We start from the raw sequence: 17,994 nt of genomic DNA on the forward strand, positions 1-17,994 counted from the left end.
TTTTTCACAAATCACGAGGTATTCATATTTATATGATAATGAAATATAAGTGGATAAATTCAAATTATATATACAAGTAAGCATTCAACTTCAAATTAAGATTTAAAATTATGTTCTTTAGACACCATTATGTAGTTAGTAAGTTATGTGATTAAATAAATAAGACTAATTAAATTCATATAATTATTTGTTTGTTGTAAAATAAGAGCTTGCTTGGATTCGTTTTTTATTTTCGCTTATTAGTAAAAAGTTGTAGATTAAAAAAATAAATGATATAATCTTTATATGGGCTAGCTCATTGGATTGGTCTGGGTTAACCGTAAATTTAGCATATTTAAACTAAAAATTTAAAATTCATTTAAGAAAAACATTTTAGTCTGGTTCGAATAAATCTATTGTCTATGGGGTTGGATAATATATAGGCTAATTAAAAAATAGAATGGAATATTAAGAGTAACAAAAATCCAAACTTAACGTCTCTTTAAAGTTTTAAATATTAAAATTTAAAATCATCGATGTACTTAACATTTCTAATACTAATGATCAGAATAATCATTTGAATTGGTAGACGTATTCTCACCAAGTAAAGAAGTTGCATTGATCATAAAAATATTCAAACACTTGTTTCTACTCAAAATTAATTTCATGATATTTTTTTTATTGACAATATTTTTTTTTGTGAACATGCACATATTATACATAGTTTTTAAATTTTATTATTTTTTAATGTTTAACTAATTAATATTGCATATAGATCGTAGATAAATTAAGACAACCTTGCCTCGAACGAATTCATATGTGCTTGACGAAGATGCATGATATGCTAGTGTTGGATATGCCATAAGTTTAAAGTTTAATGAATTTTTTTAAGGAGTTCATTTTTCGCTCTTTAATGGCTGAAATATTTTCATATTTCATTTCATGTGTTTTATTGAGATTATTAGAAAATAATTACGTTAATTTTTTATTTAGTTAGTTATATTTTTCTTTGAAGTCAAACTTAATAAGTATTACAATTTTTTATCGTAGATTTGATTAACAAGTATTAACCTAACACCATGTAATATTATTTTATTGATACTTGTGTTAATATTTATAAATTGTACTGATCATTGGGATGACTATTTTCTGACCCACAAAAATGAGTCAGTCTGATTTAACCTGCCAAATTTCAAAGTCAATATGAATTAGCTCAGATGGTCCGATGGGATAGATTGACACACATGACAACTCTTCTTATTTGATTTACATATATCATTTTAGTTTAAATTAATATATTTATAAGCATTTATTTATTTGTCCAAACACTTAAAATGTTTTAAAATTTATTTTAGCTTAAAACAATTCAAATAAGTCAATTCAAATAGATTCTTAGTAAAATGTACACTACACTACTTTGGGAAATATTCGTAAGTCGAACTCGTCCGTCTAATTAAGAAAAGTAAAATGCTAAATACTGAAATATATGTAATATGTTATCTTCTGCATCTTATAACCAAATCTAATAAAGTGACCAAATTCTTATACGATTCAAACAAGTAATAAATTGGATTGGAAAATCACAAAATTTTGTTTCCAACTCAGAAAATTATTGTAAACATAAAATTTAATCTAAGAATAAAATTAATTAAATATGGAAAATATTAATGTAACCAAAACTAAGATGAATATAGAAAATATTACCATAAACATAAAATTTAGTTATAAACTCTCATTCATTACGTGTCCTTGAGCAATTTATTTCCTTCACTGTTGTTCAGATTATTTTATTAATTATTTTTTGATAAAACAGATTAAACTGTTCAATAATAACAACGATATCTTAAATAATAAATTTCACCAAACTCAATAAACGGATCAAATCACACTTGTACTTGGATTTATTTTCAAAAGTAATGGTATGAGATGATGAGGAGAAGAAGGAAATTTTTGTCTTATCAAGTTTGAGATAAAATCTCTAAATATTTAGCTAACTATCAATATTTGTTGAGAAAAATAAAATACCTATTTTTTTTTTTAATCTAAAAGGCATATGCATCTTGTTAAAAATGATTAAATATAAAATTCATTTTTTATTTACACCAATAAAAAAATAAAAAATACCCAACAATCACTTCCCTCTTTCATTGCTACTTCAAAGCAAATGCAAATTATTTATTGTCTAAAAAATACAATCAGGAAATTGAATTACTTGCATTTTGAAATTTCATGTCCATTTAGGCTGTGATTGTTTGAGTCAAAACAGGTAGTATATTTTATGAATACAATATATTTTTTATTAGGTAGAAAAGTGGGTAATAATAGGAACTAAAATTGTTAATATAAGTTTTTAACATATATGGTGTCTAATTACCGCATTTAGCGCAATTGATTTTCATTCTGTTAGCTTTCTGCTATTTAAGACATTCAGCAGAAAATGACCCATCTTTATCTTTATTTTTTAATTTGTCTTCGCGGTTTATTTATTACATTTTTCATTTCAAAATAAGTGTATTTAAGTAAAAATCATATTTATTATTTGAGTAAGATTATGTTTAATAAGAAATTAATAAATATAATATATAATTTACTAAATTATTCCAATTTAATTTATATTTCTTAAATACTAAACACAATGTTTAAAAAAAATATAATTTCTGTCTTGAATTTTTAAAATAACACAAATTAATTATGGAAGTAAACTTATTATATATATGTTTAACTTTTTGATAAATAAATGAAAGTATGGTTGGCGGTCCAAACTACCAATATTTTATAAATGAAATTTTATCACCTCTGATCTGTAAAATTGATGTGAACTAACATATAAATCAGTCAACATATAGAAACAATCAACTATTATTGAAAGGATTAAAGTTATGGACACCGTAGAAAAATATTTATATAATCTAATTATTTAAAATATAGTAGCCTATAACAAATTAAAATTTATCGCTGATATAGACGAATTATTATATTTGTTTTGTCACTACGTATAGTCAAATTTTATTATGATATAATAGAGTTTATCTTTTCTGACTTCTAATTGAGATTTACATAGAATTCGAGTAACAGAGATAGATATGAGTTCACTATTATATATTTTAATACGTAATTTTTTTATTTTATAATATGATATTTAAATATTATATAATTCTTATAAATAAGTCTCTGCAGAATAATTAGTTTAATATTTCTTTTTGCAAGAAAAAGAAATATATTTGTTTATCCATTTAATAATAATAATAAAAGATAGAAAGAATATGAATGTAGAAAGAAGCAAATAGTTGTAATTTGTGATCATAATGATGGACTTTATTTAAATATAATATTTAATTTTAGTTATTCATACTTAAAATTTACTAGGTGCGAAATATTATAATGAGATGTTTGTTATAACTAAGTTTGATGTTTGATTCAATGGTGTAGCAATAACCATTCAAGAGTGTTCAATTGGATACCGTTTATCAAAAAATTACGTGTATATATATATATTATATATATATATCAAATTTTATATTTAAATAATATATATTTTAAAATTGAACACCCTTAATAAAAATGATATCTTTGATACACTAATAATTACCGTCCATTTAAATGAGGAAGCTTTGGGTTCAAACCCAAATATCACATTTATTAGACTACTTAAAAATAAATTTCACAAACTAGCTAGTTGGCTCGAGAAGAGTACACTCTAGGGTTGCGTATCGATCGGTTCGGTTTGGTTTTGAAGTTTATCGGGTTGTCTTATTTGTTATCGGTTTGTAGAGATGCTAAACCGTTATAGAACCATTAAGATATTGACTTATCGGTTATTGGTTTATCAGTTTTTCATTGTTATCGGTTCGGTTATCGGTTTAACCGTTAAGATTTGACATAAAAGAAAAAACATTGAAAATCACTTAAAAACAAGGTGACAAACCAAATAAACCATGCACTTGAGTTCACATGTTACATCTTGGTCAAAAGCAAACACTTTTACATTGTTGAATAACCAAGTGTTTGAGACAACCAAAAATAAAAGTAGGAAATCAAACTCTAAGTCGAGGACTTTCTATACAAAATGGTATAAATATAATTATTTAATTTAGTATCGGGTTATCGGTTAACCCGTTAAGAAAAAACTTCAAACTGTTAAGAACCGATAACCCGATAACAAAAAAAATCAAAACCGTTATCAAAACCACTAAACCAATAACCCAATACTATAAACCAATAACTTTTTAATCGGTTTGACTTATCGATTTCAATTCGATTTTAAACAGCCCTAGTACACCGAGAGTTACCAAAAAGTTCGAAAAAGATCATATTTAAGGAAAAACTGATTTGACATAAGATAATCTTTTAAGCTTGAAATTTTAATAATTATTTTTCTATTTAAACAAAAACATATCTTTTCAGTACGTATATTTCTTTTTAGTAAAAATGAATAAAAAGAAAGACGTAAAACACACATTTTGTTCCAAATCTGGATTAAATATTTTATTTTTAAAATGAAAATCATTTCAAAAGCAAAAAAATTACAGCTATATATGAATTTAAATAAATGTTTGAAAGCAAAAGCAATCCCCTAATTCACGTGCCTTGTATCATCAATAGAATTTCAAAGTCATAAATATTTTGATTTTATTTATTAGTTATATATATATACATATTGCTTTATCTTTACTTTAATTAGCTGTTCAAAAAGCCATTCTTTATGTGCATGCATGGCTTATTAATTTTCTTTCTTACTATATAATATAATACTTCTTAAAAGGGGACTCCTTTATATATTTTCCTTCTCCTTCCCTCATTTTCTACTTCAACTTTCTTAAAATAAAACACTATGGGGGATATGCACTATTTTAGATTATTTGTGTTTATTATTATTTTGAGTATTGGAAATGGACAATATTATTATCCAATAGAAGATTTGGTGGAAAATTTACCAGGGCAACCAAAAGTTGGATTTAGACAATATGCTGGATATGTGGATGTTGATGAAAAGGCTGGAAGAAGTTTGTTTTATTACTTTGTTGAAGCTGAAAAAGATGCTCATAAACTACCTCTAACTCTTTGGTTAAATGGAGGTTTGCTTTTCTTCTTCTCAATTTCTTCTTCCATACATGTCAATTTCTAATTCGAGTTTTCGTTAGTTTGAGTCTAAGATTTTTTGGAAACAAACTCTATGTGTTAACGAGATAGAAATAATATATGTGTACTCTCTACCCTGAGAAGGAGCTAGTAAGGACCCAGAGGTTCATCCAGAACTCTTTGACAGAAAATTATAAGTATTACTTATAAATGGTTAAAATTGATATTTTATATATATATATATAGAATAGATGTTGAACTCATTTAACTTCGTATGATAATATTTTCATATTTCGAACCTCTTGATAAAGAATTTAACTCTACCAGTATTATGTAGACTTCACTTGTAGAAATTTCACTGATTATACGATATTGTTATTGGTCTGATTGAGATTTATGACTATTGAAAAGGCCCGATTGAGTTTCTCTTTTTTTTTATTATTTATTATTATTGTTAGCTGATAATTTTTAATTATAATTATTTTTAACCTATATTTTCTTGCTCGGGCTTATCGTACAAGCTTATCTAAAGGAATTTATATCTTTGGTATGAAAAGTCTATGCGCACATGAAGGAAGGATAGTGATTTTTTGTCCTAAAAAAATAAAAATGACATCGATGATTAAAAGTCATTTTATTGCGGATTCTGTACTAATCATATACTATATCACAAGATATTATGTCTTGAGTTTTTCTCTTTTGATATTATGTATAATATACTTTAATAATTTTTTTCTTAACAGTGAAGGAACAGTTACTTTCTTTGACCCAATTTATTTTTTTTAATGTCTCACTAAATTATTTAATAAGTATGTGGGGAAATAATAAGTAAGAGCATTCAACTTTTTCATTAATCAGCATGCACCTTATCTACATGTATATATTGACTATATATACTCTGGACTGTACTACTCGACACCTTATTATTAATTAACTTAGTTGGTTGGTGATATTTGCAGGTTTTGGGACCAATCTTTTAAATGTTTTATTTCTTCAAAATGTGTGATCGTTTCTAAAACAACTATTTTCTTATATATAAATTAAATAAACCAAAAAGGTATATATTCAACCTTATTAAGTCATGTTTTTTTCTTTTTTTAAAAAAAAAAAATTACCTAAAAAGATATTGTCTAGTACTCGCCGCATGTAGGTCATCTAATTAGGGATAACTAGACCAAATTATTATACCATTTTTAAAAAGTTATTTAGCTAATATTATTATTCTATAATAGTAATCGAGATATTGTTTAGCATTTTCTTTTGTAGCTTTTAATTAATATATATTTTTTGAATATGTTCTGAAAATATATTTTTTGATCAAACGTCTGTTGAAAATAATAATTTTATTCTACAAAACTAGAAATAAAATGTACATTCCAGATAGATCGTCCATTCTTCTATCATTTCATTTCAATTTCACTTATATTGGTGATGATTCTCATAGAATGGAGCAATGTGCAACATCATTGCTCAACATTTGAATTAAAAGCTTTTGATATAAAGTACTCATTTAATTAATACTAGCTATACTCTATGAATTAAATTATTACTAGTTACTTTTTTTTTCTTTTTTAAAAATTTACCAGGTCCAGGGTGTTCATCAATTGGAGGGGGTGCCTTTACAGAACTAGGACCATTTTTTCCTAGAGGTGATGGGCATGGTCTCAGAAGAAATACTAAATCTTGGAATAAAGGTATAATATTATATTACCTTAATTATGCTACATAATTACAAAAAGAAAAAGATTAATATTTTAATCATATTCTGCATTAACATTTCTTTTTGTTTTGATTTTTAATACAGTATCAAATTTGTTATTTATTGAATCTCCTGTTGGGGTTGGATGGTCTTATTCAAACACATCCAGTGATTATACTTCTGGAGATGAATCTACTGGTATTTATTTAATTTTTTTAGCCTTTAATTTGGTGAAAAGTATGTGGTAAAAGAGATTTAAGGAAAATTAATATTTTCATTTATTTTTTGAAGCAAAGGATATGCTCAGTTTCATGCTTAAATGGTACGAAAAGTTTTCAGAATTAAAATCTAGACCCTTGTTCCTTACGGGTGAAAGTTACGCAGGTACGACGTATATAATACCCTGTGTGCAATTATTATATACTTACTTGTCATCCTGCGATTTTCAAGAGTCAAATTATACGAACTTAAACTAATATTCTAAATTCGACTTTCTAAATGCTAACTAATGTCCATATTCATTTAAATGATAGGACATTATATACCACAGTTGGCAAATGGCATACTAGACTACAACAAGCAGTCCAAGGATTTTAAGTTTAACCTAAAGGGAGTAGCTGTAAGAATATTAAATTAATCAAATTTTTTTAAAAAATTAATATTAAAATTATCCCTCCTAATTATTATTTTTATTTATTCAGATTGGAAATCCACTTTTGAGATTAGATAGAGATGTTCCAGCAATGTATGAATATTACTGGTCACATGGAATGATATCAGATGAATTATTTTTGATAATCAAAGAGAATTGCGATTTTGATGATTATGAATTCCCTTTTCCTCATAATGTATCAATTACATGCAATCAAGCTATTGATGAAGCTTATAAACTAGTTACTGACTACGTTAACGTCTACGACGTTATTTTGGATGTTTGTTATCCATCTATCGTTCAACAAGAGCTACGTTTACACAAACAAGTAAGCACTTAATTATAACTGTATATAATAAAGCTAAGTTCAATAACTATACGTGAAATTAATTATTTGTTGGATTACTAGGTAACTAAGATGAGTATGGGAGTAGATGTTTGCATGACATCAGAAAGATATTTTTATTTCAACCTTCCTGAAGTTCAAAAGGCTCTTCATGCCAATCGTACTAATTTACCATATGAATGGAGAATGTGCAGTGAGTATGTAATTAATCAAAATTGTTTTGATTTAACTTATAAGAAAATTAATTAATTACACTATTATTTAATTTGTTAATTGCTTTGTGAGACAGCAGGCTGAATTACTCTCAATCAGATGGTGACATTGATATGCTTCCATCCCTCAAAAATATTATTCAACATGATGTACCTCTTTGGATATTCAGGTAAACACAAGTTATATATTAGTGTCCTTCACAAGATTATTCACTTATTTTATACGACCACTAGTGGTCAATGAAACATAGATCGTTTTAAGTTCAAATTCCAACAAAAAATGAAAATACGAAGTGTTTTTTTTTCTTCATATTTTATGAAATTGATCGAAGTGTGCAAAAGTTATCTGTGATGTCAAAATGATCAAAAGTTATCTGTGATGTCGCACACACAATTGTCCCTTTACCTAATTACGTCCAATCTTGATTTTTTTTTTAAAATTTAAATCTTGAATTCACTCATTGACATGCGTATAGTGGGGATCAAGACTCTGTGGTACCACTAATAGGTTCAAGAACATTGGTTCGTGAACTAGCTCGAGATCTAAAGTTCAAGACCACCGTACCCTATGGGGCATGGTTTCACAAAGGGCAAGTAGGAGGATGGCAAATTGAATATGGAGAAAAACTCACATTTGCAACAGTAAGAGGAGCAGCTCATATGGTGCCATATGCACAACCATCAAGGGCTTTGCATCTTTTCACCACATTTGTTCATGGAAAAAGATTGCCTAACACAACTCGTATTCCTATTAATTCATCATCCAATTTGAACAATTATTGAACTATAAAAACTCACTTCCATTTTTTTTTGAAAAAAAAATATGATTGTGTAATAAGTGAGTCCTCTAAAGTTAATTCAAGTGGCTGTCTACTTTTGATATTTTATGTTGTTGTGCATAAATATGAATGGATACATAAGTTTCATGTAACATTCTTCACTTAACTTGAAATTGAGTTGTTGTCAGTTGATATATATCATATTGGGATATTTATACCGCACAACAGCCAAACAAAACCTATTATAGTACTAATAACAAAAAAATTAATTTATTTTTACAAATTTTATTCGGTATACAGTATATATATATAATCGATATATAATTAGTATACACACTTATTATACTTATTATGTTGAATATAATCCTCAACGAATACAAACTATTAAGGCTAGATAGATTATTTTTTAAAAACTAGCTGACTAAAAATATTTCTTTTAGGAGTCTTTCATCGTTAAATTTGGATGTCAAATACATTATTGTTGACAAATTATGGCAGAGAATATCACATTCCACTCAAATAAATACTGATCACGTAAGAGATGCTTTACATGAAAGTTGTGTATCAATGTTTAAAATGTATAAATTTTAGGGCTTTTCTTTTTTGGGCCCATCGGTACCAAACTTAATTATTGAATGTTAGCTCAACTATATAAAATCTAGAAAAAATTACTTGGATGAATGTCTTTTAATAAATAATTACTGATTTTAACGATATTTTTTTTATTATCATTTATAGTAATACTATGTTAGATCTGCAATATGTATTAAAAGTGAATTAAGTATGCAATATATATGTATTATATTTGTTTTTAAAAACATATTATGCGTGTTTGATGTTGACACATTGTATTATAAGTATATTAAATGAGTGGTAATGTATTATCTATCAATAAAATTTGTATTAGGTATGAATAATAAACTGTTCTTTGTAATATAAATTAAAAGTGTATTATAAATGTATTAGAAGTGATCAAGGGTAGGAAAAATATTATTGCTATAAATGATAAATATTTTTTATCAAATAGTATATTTATGTACGTTTGTATAGTTGCATTCATGCAATTACACCATTAGTACGAATCACTTTATTCAGATAAAACAACGTAATAATAGCAACTAAAGATGAAGCCAATACAAAACGTCGGTTCTTAATTAGTATCATTTTGTCGCTTTTTTTAAAAAAAAATATTTAAAATTCGATATTGAATCAATCTTATATTTTTTTTTGATTAATCACGTATGAATATCTTAAACGCTTTGACGACAGATAACAGCAGGACGCCCAGAAAATCCAATTACCGTTCGAGTTATACATTCCTAAAATCTAAAACTGGAAAAATATTAAAAGGTAGGAATGCCAATTCACATTAAAATTAAAAAAAAAAAAAGAGGTTGTGAAAATGGTAATAACTGCAGCACCAAATATACAAAACAAAGATATTTAAACGGTTCATCCCATAAATTAAAGGTCCCAAAAATCTATATGTTTTTTTGTATCAACACGTGAACTCCTACTGACAATTGTATTTATACTTATTAATTAATAAAAAAAATCTATTTCGTTACTTGTTTGATGTTTACAAATAGTTGATTGAATTATAATAATGAAATATTTTAATACTCACTAGTCACTAATGATATTCTTTTTACGAATTCGAAGTCTAAAAGATATAAAATATTAAGAAAAATTTTAAAATAGTTCGACGGCACACATTTCATTTGAAACTTTTTCTTTTAAAAAAAATTGCAGCGATTTTGCTTTTTTCTGGCGGAGGAAATCACTATTGTTCCAGCGTTTTTACCGTTTTGATTAATATAAAATTTTATATACCGTTTTTAAATTTTTATTAATATTTTATACCCTTAAAACTTCGAACTCCTCTTTTTACGTAATCGGATTGTATAAAAATGTATTTATTCATATTTACAACTCCTTAACGTAACCTTAAATCACATTCTCAAAATAATCATAAAAATATCAGAACATGTTAAAGGATAATAATTCTGATATTGTGTCTTAGTCAAAAATCGTCATCACATAAAATGAACCTAAGGAAGTATTACTTTTCAAATTAATGAATTTCAATTATTACAATGAGATAAATAATGATGTTATATCAAAAATAAGTATACACATTAATAAAGAGAATTAAAATTTTTCAAAAACATTTATAAAATTTATTAATTATTATTAAAAAAAATATTTTTTTTAATAATAATAAAGTTATTATTTTTAATTAATTACCGTTTCACAGGACAGAAGAAAACAAAACCCTCAAAATCATGCAATTTGATGTTTGACACCTTGCCATCTCTTTATTTAAGCGTGGAAAGAGAAACAAAAGATGAAAAAAATTAAAATTTAAAGTTATGTCTACATATAGTGAATAGGTTCAATACACAAACATCACCACCTAATTCTCTATTTTCTCTTCATCTTCTTCTCTTTCTTATATATTTTTTCTTTCCAAGAATTCATTTTTATAGTACTAATTTAAAAATGGCACTCATATTTTTCATTCTAATTTTAAGCCATCTAGTAGGGATGTCACATGCCCAACTAAAAGTTGGTTTTTATGGCAAAACATGTCCTGAAGCTGAGAATATTGTTACCAATGTTGTACGTCAAGTTGCTGCCTCCACCCAAAATATTGCTCCTGTTTTGCTTAGGCTTCATTTCCATGATTGTTTCGTTCAGGTTAGTTTTCTCTTAATTTACTAGTCATACACAAATTCAGAATTTAGAGTCAGCGCGCACTAAACACTTCTTGCATAGTAATTTCTTGAAATTTATATATGTAAAAATGATTCGAGTTTAATTGATCAGGGGTGTGATGGATCAATTTTGTTAGAAAATGGGGAAATTGGAGAAAGACATGCATTTGGACATCAAGGAGTTCAAGGATTTGATGTAATTGAAAGAGCCAAAGAAGAAATAGAAAAAGTGTGCCCTGGCATTGTGTCTTGTGCTGATATTGTTGCTTTGGCCGCTAGAGATGCTATTGTTGTGGTATTTTTTTTTTCTTTTTTGAATATTGGAATTGTCACATCAGTTATTTTTTCACTACACTATTGAATTTTTTTTAATTGTGACAAATTTATTATTTTATTAATGTATATATAATAAATGTTGAACAGGCTAATGGACCTTCATATGAGGTAGAAACAGGAAGAAGAGATGGAATGATATCAAATTTAACATTAGCAGCTAACATGCCGGATGTTAGCGAGTCTATTCAGATACTCAAAGCTAAATTTTCCCAAAAAGGTCTTTCGGAGAAAGACCTCGTCGTCCTAAGTGGTAATTTATCTATTACAATTGATAACTCGATGTCATAATAACCTTACTATATATAGTCAATTAAAGTTGATATGTTAGCGTAAGTTTCACTTTTAATCAGAGATTTCGAGTTAATTCTATTGAAAGCGTTACTCTCGAATACACTCTACAGAGTGCGATCCTAATTTAATCAGAACTCCTATGTGAGCTCTGAATATCGAGTGAAAAATCAAAAAAAAACTTAGATAAATTTTTTTGTTTTATAAGTATACAACCCTACACTCACCCACTCCCCCCCAAAAAAAAAAATCACAAACTTTGTGGGTTTTTCTTGGTTTGGTAGACATTGAAGGGAATGTGAACATTGTCATTAGCTATGACACGATTTTGGACCTTTCTGTTTTTTAATAGTACTTTTCTTTTTCTAATTAGATCCTTAATTAATCATATTTTAAGATAATTAGGACTTTCACTTTTAATGGTACATTTTTTTGAGAATCTGACACGGAGGAAATAACCTATTTAGATAAGAGTCTAAGTAGTAACCGCAGATCACGAGATAATAACTCAATTAGGAAATGGACCACCTAAAAAACCATATCCATATTACTTAATGCAATCACCAATTTACACATGATTCTTGTGTTATCTATCGACTATTAATAAGCTAAGACGTGTTAAATTTAATTAATATTTTTTAAATTCTTTATACTGTCAGTGATATATATATATACGACGTTTTTTTTGCAGCTGCACATACAATTGGTACCACAGCATGTTTCTTCATGACACAAAGGTTATACGATTTTGTGCCTGGAGGAGGTTCTGATCCATCCATTGATCCAAGTTTTCTCCCTGAATTAATGGCAGCTTGTCCACGAAACGGAGATGTTAATGCTCGATTATCGATGGATCGTGGAAGCGGTGAGGAGTTTGATAACAATATTTTACAAAATGTAAGGAGTGGGTTCGCTGTGTTACGATCTGATGCTAGTTTATACGAAGATGTGGATACAAGGAATATTGTGGATTCTTATTTTGGGATTTTTAGCCCATTTTTGGGGACATCTTTTGAGGATGATTTTGCTAATGCAATGGTCAAAATGGGCAGAATTGATGTGTTAACTGGAAAACAAGGCAAAATTAGAAGTGTATGTTCCACATTTTGATTCAAAAGCATATATTCTACTTGTTTGTATTAAGAAAGAAATTTGGAGATAATTGGGTATTATGTAAACAGAATGAGGAAAATTTCATAAATATACAATGCTTCATTTGTATCAAATATAATCTAAGTTTTCAATTATGTGAAAAAAAATAAGTCTAAAATTAGTGATACATGTATAAGTAACAAATGGTTATATGCATCAATATGTATACATTAATGGTACAATAAAGTATATTACATCGCATACTAATTTATTTTTCAATTTCAACCCATCCAAATTTTCTTAAATAATCTCAAAATTTAGATATAAGCTCTTTTTGTTATTTCGAGTTATCATTCACTTGAAACGATTTTTATATTAGAAACTTTGAATAAGGAGGAGGAAGAGGTGGATGAGGAAACAACAAGAGAAGAAGTCATTAATAGTGAACGACCATTTTTGGTAAAAAAAAAAAGAGATAACTGGATTAATTTGGGTAAGAAATTTTGACTTAATAAATATATTATCTAAATTTCTTGATCATTCTGATTCGTCCAAATTTAATCCGGCTTTTGCTATCTCTATTCGTATCATGCGGTTTGTATAAAAACTTTAATTTTGATGTGTTTTATGCAAACTTGTTTTTATTCCTGCAGTGATATCTGCAATTCTGTTGAAAATACAACTCTGGAATATTTAAATTCTGTAAAATGAATTCACGAGAAGCCTACAAGTATCCAACACTCTACCACCTGTAACATAATGCTAGAAAGTCTGTTGAATGGTGAAAATTTTTATTTTAAACATTAATTAAAGTTGTACCCGTGACCTATATTGTGCTGGCAATTATTTACCAAAATGATAAAATAATTGAGCTGGAAAATCCTCCAAAAATTATTAGGATGCGGTAGGAAGCAAACTATTTATGTTGGCTTTTGTAATTTTTTACTATATTACTGTTCACATTAGTAAACACAACCAAATTGACACTTAGTAACGTCGAGAATTGTGATTGAGTGGTGTATAAATTAAGAAGTCACGAGTTTAAGTTTTTTTAGATACAAAGTCATTTTTATTAGAAAATAATTTATTCAATATAAAATCTTCTAAGATAAATTCAGATTTAATCGAACTCTAATGATATAAAAATTGAGTGGGAATTCAAAATAAAAATATTTGTAAATTTTGTATCTATATTGAGAGGGAAATTATTGTTCCAAATTTGCATACGGCTCTTTACAACAACTTAATAAGCACTACAAAAAAGGAAAAAATTAAAACACTGCTGTTATTTACAGCAAAAAAAAAAAAAAAAAAAACTTTATAACAATGCATATTTTTTTTATTACAAAATAAATAAAAATGAGAGTGGTTTCTTTTGTATGTTTGTCATTCTCAATTTGTTTACGCTTCTTTAGAAACTCCAAAACATTCATCAACGCTATTTCCGTCAGCTAACACTTTCTTCAAACTTCAAATACATCATTTTTTAATCTCAAATTTAATTTTGTGAAATATTCTATGAAAATATGTTGTAGGACCCACATCACTTAGGATCAAAATAACAAAAAAAAAAGGAGTTTCTTTTACCTATTACCTCACCGTATACTCACTTGTCACAGTAATATAAAAATCAATAAATATATATGTTAATACAAAATATTATTAATATTTTACTTGCATTAATTAATTATCGTTAAATTTATTTTTATTATAAATTTTGAGAAATATTTATAAATATAATTAGTAATAATTAAATTATTATTATTAATTAATTAACGTTAATAATAATATTAAAAACTTTAGACTGCACCGAACAAATAAATTTGTATCCATTCTACCAGCCACCTGACGATTCGTCCGATATGGATCATATTATGTCAGATATTTCTCGTTAGGTGGTTGTTAAAATAAATTAGCCTAACATTCAAATGATAAAATGAAACTTACAAACAGAATCTTTGGAATAATATTTTTTTTAATTATAAGATTTAAATTTCTACTATAATATAATAATAATTAAATTTTTTAATTAGATATTTAGTGAACAGATATATAAGATTAAGCAAAAGCTAATGAATTCTCGTGAGCTTCTGGATCCATTATTTCTCTGGATTTTTTATATGTATATATCGGTTCACGTGTAAAATAATAGAAATATATGGTAATATATTGATAAAAATAAAAGTGGGTGGCACGTCGAAGGTGATAGTTAATGGATCGATCCTCTAAGTTGGTATTGCCTTAAAATGTTGAATAATAATCGTTTCTCTTCGTGCAAATTTTAAAAGGTTTTAAGATAGAATTACATTGATCGCAAGTAGTATCTCTGTTTTTGGAAAAATATTTCCATTAGCCTCCTCAAAATGATGCTAAAGAAGAGGATATTTCTACGGTCATTAGATTCGCCCAATTTAAGCTGACACAAAAGAAAACAAACAACAATATAATTTCATCTTCTTCAACAATAAACCTGAATCTTTCAAACATTTCACATCAGTGTACGTGTGACCACAAAATCAGGTATAGTTTTCATGCATGCACGTTGAATCTTCATTACACAATATTAAGGGTTGTTTTTGTTTCATTTGTTCGATCAGGTTAACAGTAGTGCCATCCTTGTCCTTTGAAGAGAAAAATCTATCCAACTCATGGGTTCAAGCAAGCTTAGACAAGCAATAGGGGCAGTTAAGGACCAGACGAGCATAAGTTTGGCCAAAGTAGGCAGTAGCGCCTCCTTGTCCGATCTTGAAGTTGCCATCGTGAAGGCGACACGACACGATGAGTACCCACCAGAGGAGAGACATATAAGGGAGATTCTAAGCTTGACTTCTTATTCTCGAGCCTATGTTGGTGCATGTGTCAATTTCCTTTCCAGACGCCTTAGCAAGACCAAGAATTGGGTTGTGGCGCTTAAGGCACTCATGTTGATCCATAGGCTGTTATGTGATGGAGATCCAGCCTATGAGGAAGAGATTTTCTTTGCCACAAGGAGAGGAACAAGGCTTCTCAACATGTCTGATTTTCGTGACTCCAGATCAAACTCCTGGGATTGTTCTGCTTTTGTACGATCTTATGCTTTGTACCTTGACGAACATTTGGAGTTTAGGATGCAGAACCGTAGGGGAAAACGCAGTGCATTTGCATACAATGATGATGAAGAAGAGGTTCGCCATAATGCCAGGGGTATAAAAGCCACACCCCTCAGGGAAATGAAGAATGATCGAATTTTCTCAAGGATTCATCATCTCATGCAGCTTCTTGAGCGATTCTTAGCCTGTCGACCTGCAGGTTTGTATCCCTTCAATTTCCAAATACCAGCCAATGCATTTTGATAATACCTAGATCCAAGAATATCAAATGCAAATTTTACCGAACAAAATTCCACTATATGTTTCAGGTTCTGCAAAGAACAATCGAGTGGTGATTGCAGCTCTATATGCGTTAGTCAAGGAAAGTTTCCAGCTATATTATGATTTAACAGAAATCACGACTCTCTTGTTTGATAAGTTCATAGAACTATCAATCCCAGACTCTGTGAAGGTTCTTGAGATATTCTTCAGAATTAATAAGCAATTTGAGGAGATTGAACAGTTCCACGATTGGAGTAAAACAGTTGGAGTTACACGTACGACTGAATATCCAGATATTGAGATTATTCCACCAAAGAAACTCGAGCGCATGGATGACCTTATACGAGAAAAATCCTTCAAGGAACAGACCAGGAAGGCAATGCGGAACGAACCAACTGCTGAGCACGTTCAAGAAACTAAAACGCCAGAACCTAAAACTGAACCGGAAGAGGACATCAATGCAATCAAGGCATTACCAGCACCAGAGGTATTACCCGAAGAAAAGACAGAGGAACAGGAAGAGAAGGCGGTGAAAACCCAAGATGAAGGAGACTTGTTAAACTTGAGTGAAGATGTTCCAACTTCGGAAGAACATGGAGATCAACTGGCACTAGCGCTGTTTGATGGTGGTCAAGCAACGACCAATCCTGCAACAAGCATTTCACCATGGCAAGCGTTCAATGATTCAGGAGATTGGGAGACAGCACTGGTGCAGTCTGCGAGTCATTTGTCAAACCAGAAGACTTCTCTCCCTGGGGGCTTCGACACATTAATGCTCAATGGCATGTACCAACAAGGAGCAGTGTCTCAGGCAGTAGCCTGCTCAGGTGTCGTGGCTACTGGAAGTGCAAGCAGCGTTGCACTTGGCTCAGCAGGACGGCCAGCAATGCTAGCATTGCCTGCACCTCCAACCGCAAACAGTGGAGCTAATACACCCGCTCCAGGCACAGATCCTTTTGCAGCTTCACTGGCAATAGCTCCCCCGGCATATGTTCAGATGTCCGAGATGGAGAAGAAACAGAGACTACTAATGGAAGAGCAATTAATGTGGCAAGAGTATCAGAAAAATGGAATGCAAGGACAGGTAGGATTTGCCAATCCTTACCCGTATAACATTGGTGGTTACAGACAAACCTTCTAAAGATTTCACTAATAAGATACACAACAATGTAATGTCGTTTTCCCTGTGGTGAGCGGAATCTCAGTAAAAGGTCAAGTCATGATATTGTCCAGAAAGAAAGTGGTATCGGGAAGAAGAGCTATGCAAGTTCACATCTAACCATTGTCTGCATTGCCATCTTTCTCAGGAAGTCAGTTAAGCTACAATATTGTAGTATGAGAACTGCAAAACTACATGTAGACAAGATCCATTATCAGTGTACAGAATGTAACATTTTCTTAAAACAAATTGCTAGTGACAAGTTATACAATACCGTGCCTTTTACATCATAAGAAATGACAAATT

At 28.9% G+C, this 17,994-nt stretch overlaps 3 protein-coding genes across 4 annotated transcripts; all 3 read left to right on the forward strand.

Annotated features, from left to right (window-relative positions):
• The first annotated feature begins 4,662 nt into the window (after positions 1-4,662).
• LOC107027890 (serine carboxypeptidase-like 42) lies at positions 4,663-8,933 on the forward strand. Of its 2 annotated transcripts, none has more exons than XM_015228947.1 (9): positions 4,663-5,054; positions 6,645-6,752; positions 6,863-6,955; positions 7,049-7,141; positions 7,291-7,376; positions 7,459-7,737; positions 7,819-7,952; positions 8,045-8,137; positions 8,444-8,933. In XM_015228947.1, exons 1-9 carry the CDS (start codon positions 4,811-4,813, stop codon positions 8,748-8,750), a joined length of 1,437 nt encoding a protein of 478 aa, XP_015084433.1. In that variant the 5' UTR covers positions 4,663-4,810; the 3' UTR covers positions 8,751-8,933. The 2 variants fall into 2 exon arrangements, with proteins under 2 accessions (XP_015084433.1, XP_015084425.1); XM_015228939.2 differs by having other exon boundaries at positions 4,694-5,054; positions 8,048-8,137.
• Positions 8,934-11,098: 2,165 nt separating this feature from the next.
• LOC107015547 (peroxidase 43-like) lies at positions 11,099-13,318 on the forward strand. The gene is made up of 4 exons (XM_015215861.2): positions 11,099-11,446; positions 11,576-11,758; positions 11,887-12,049; positions 12,779-13,318. The coding sequence occupies exons 1-4, from the start codon at positions 11,249-11,251 to the stop codon at positions 13,195-13,197; spliced, it is 963 nt and encodes a 320-aa protein (XP_015071347.1). The 5' UTR covers positions 11,099-11,248; the 3' UTR covers positions 13,198-13,318.
• A 2,272-nt stretch (positions 13,319-15,590) lies between these two features.
• On the forward strand, positions 15,591-17,959 carry LOC107008288 (putative clathrin assembly protein At1g03050). Its single transcript, XM_015207263.2, has 3 exons — positions 15,591-15,699; positions 15,777-16,467; positions 16,577-17,959. Exons 2-3 carry the CDS (start codon positions 15,828-15,830, stop codon positions 17,668-17,670), a joined length of 1,734 nt encoding a protein of 577 aa, XP_015062749.1. The 5' UTR covers positions 15,591-15,699; positions 15,777-15,827; the 3' UTR covers positions 17,671-17,959.
• The last annotated feature ends 35 nt before the right edge of the window (positions 17,960-17,994 follow it).

Source organism: Solanum pennellii, chromosome 1 (assembly GCF_001406875.1).
Source record: "Solanum pennellii chromosome 1, SPENNV200".
Classification (NCBI taxonomy): domain Eukaryota; kingdom Viridiplantae; phylum Streptophyta; class Magnoliopsida; order Solanales; family Solanaceae; genus Solanum; species Solanum pennellii.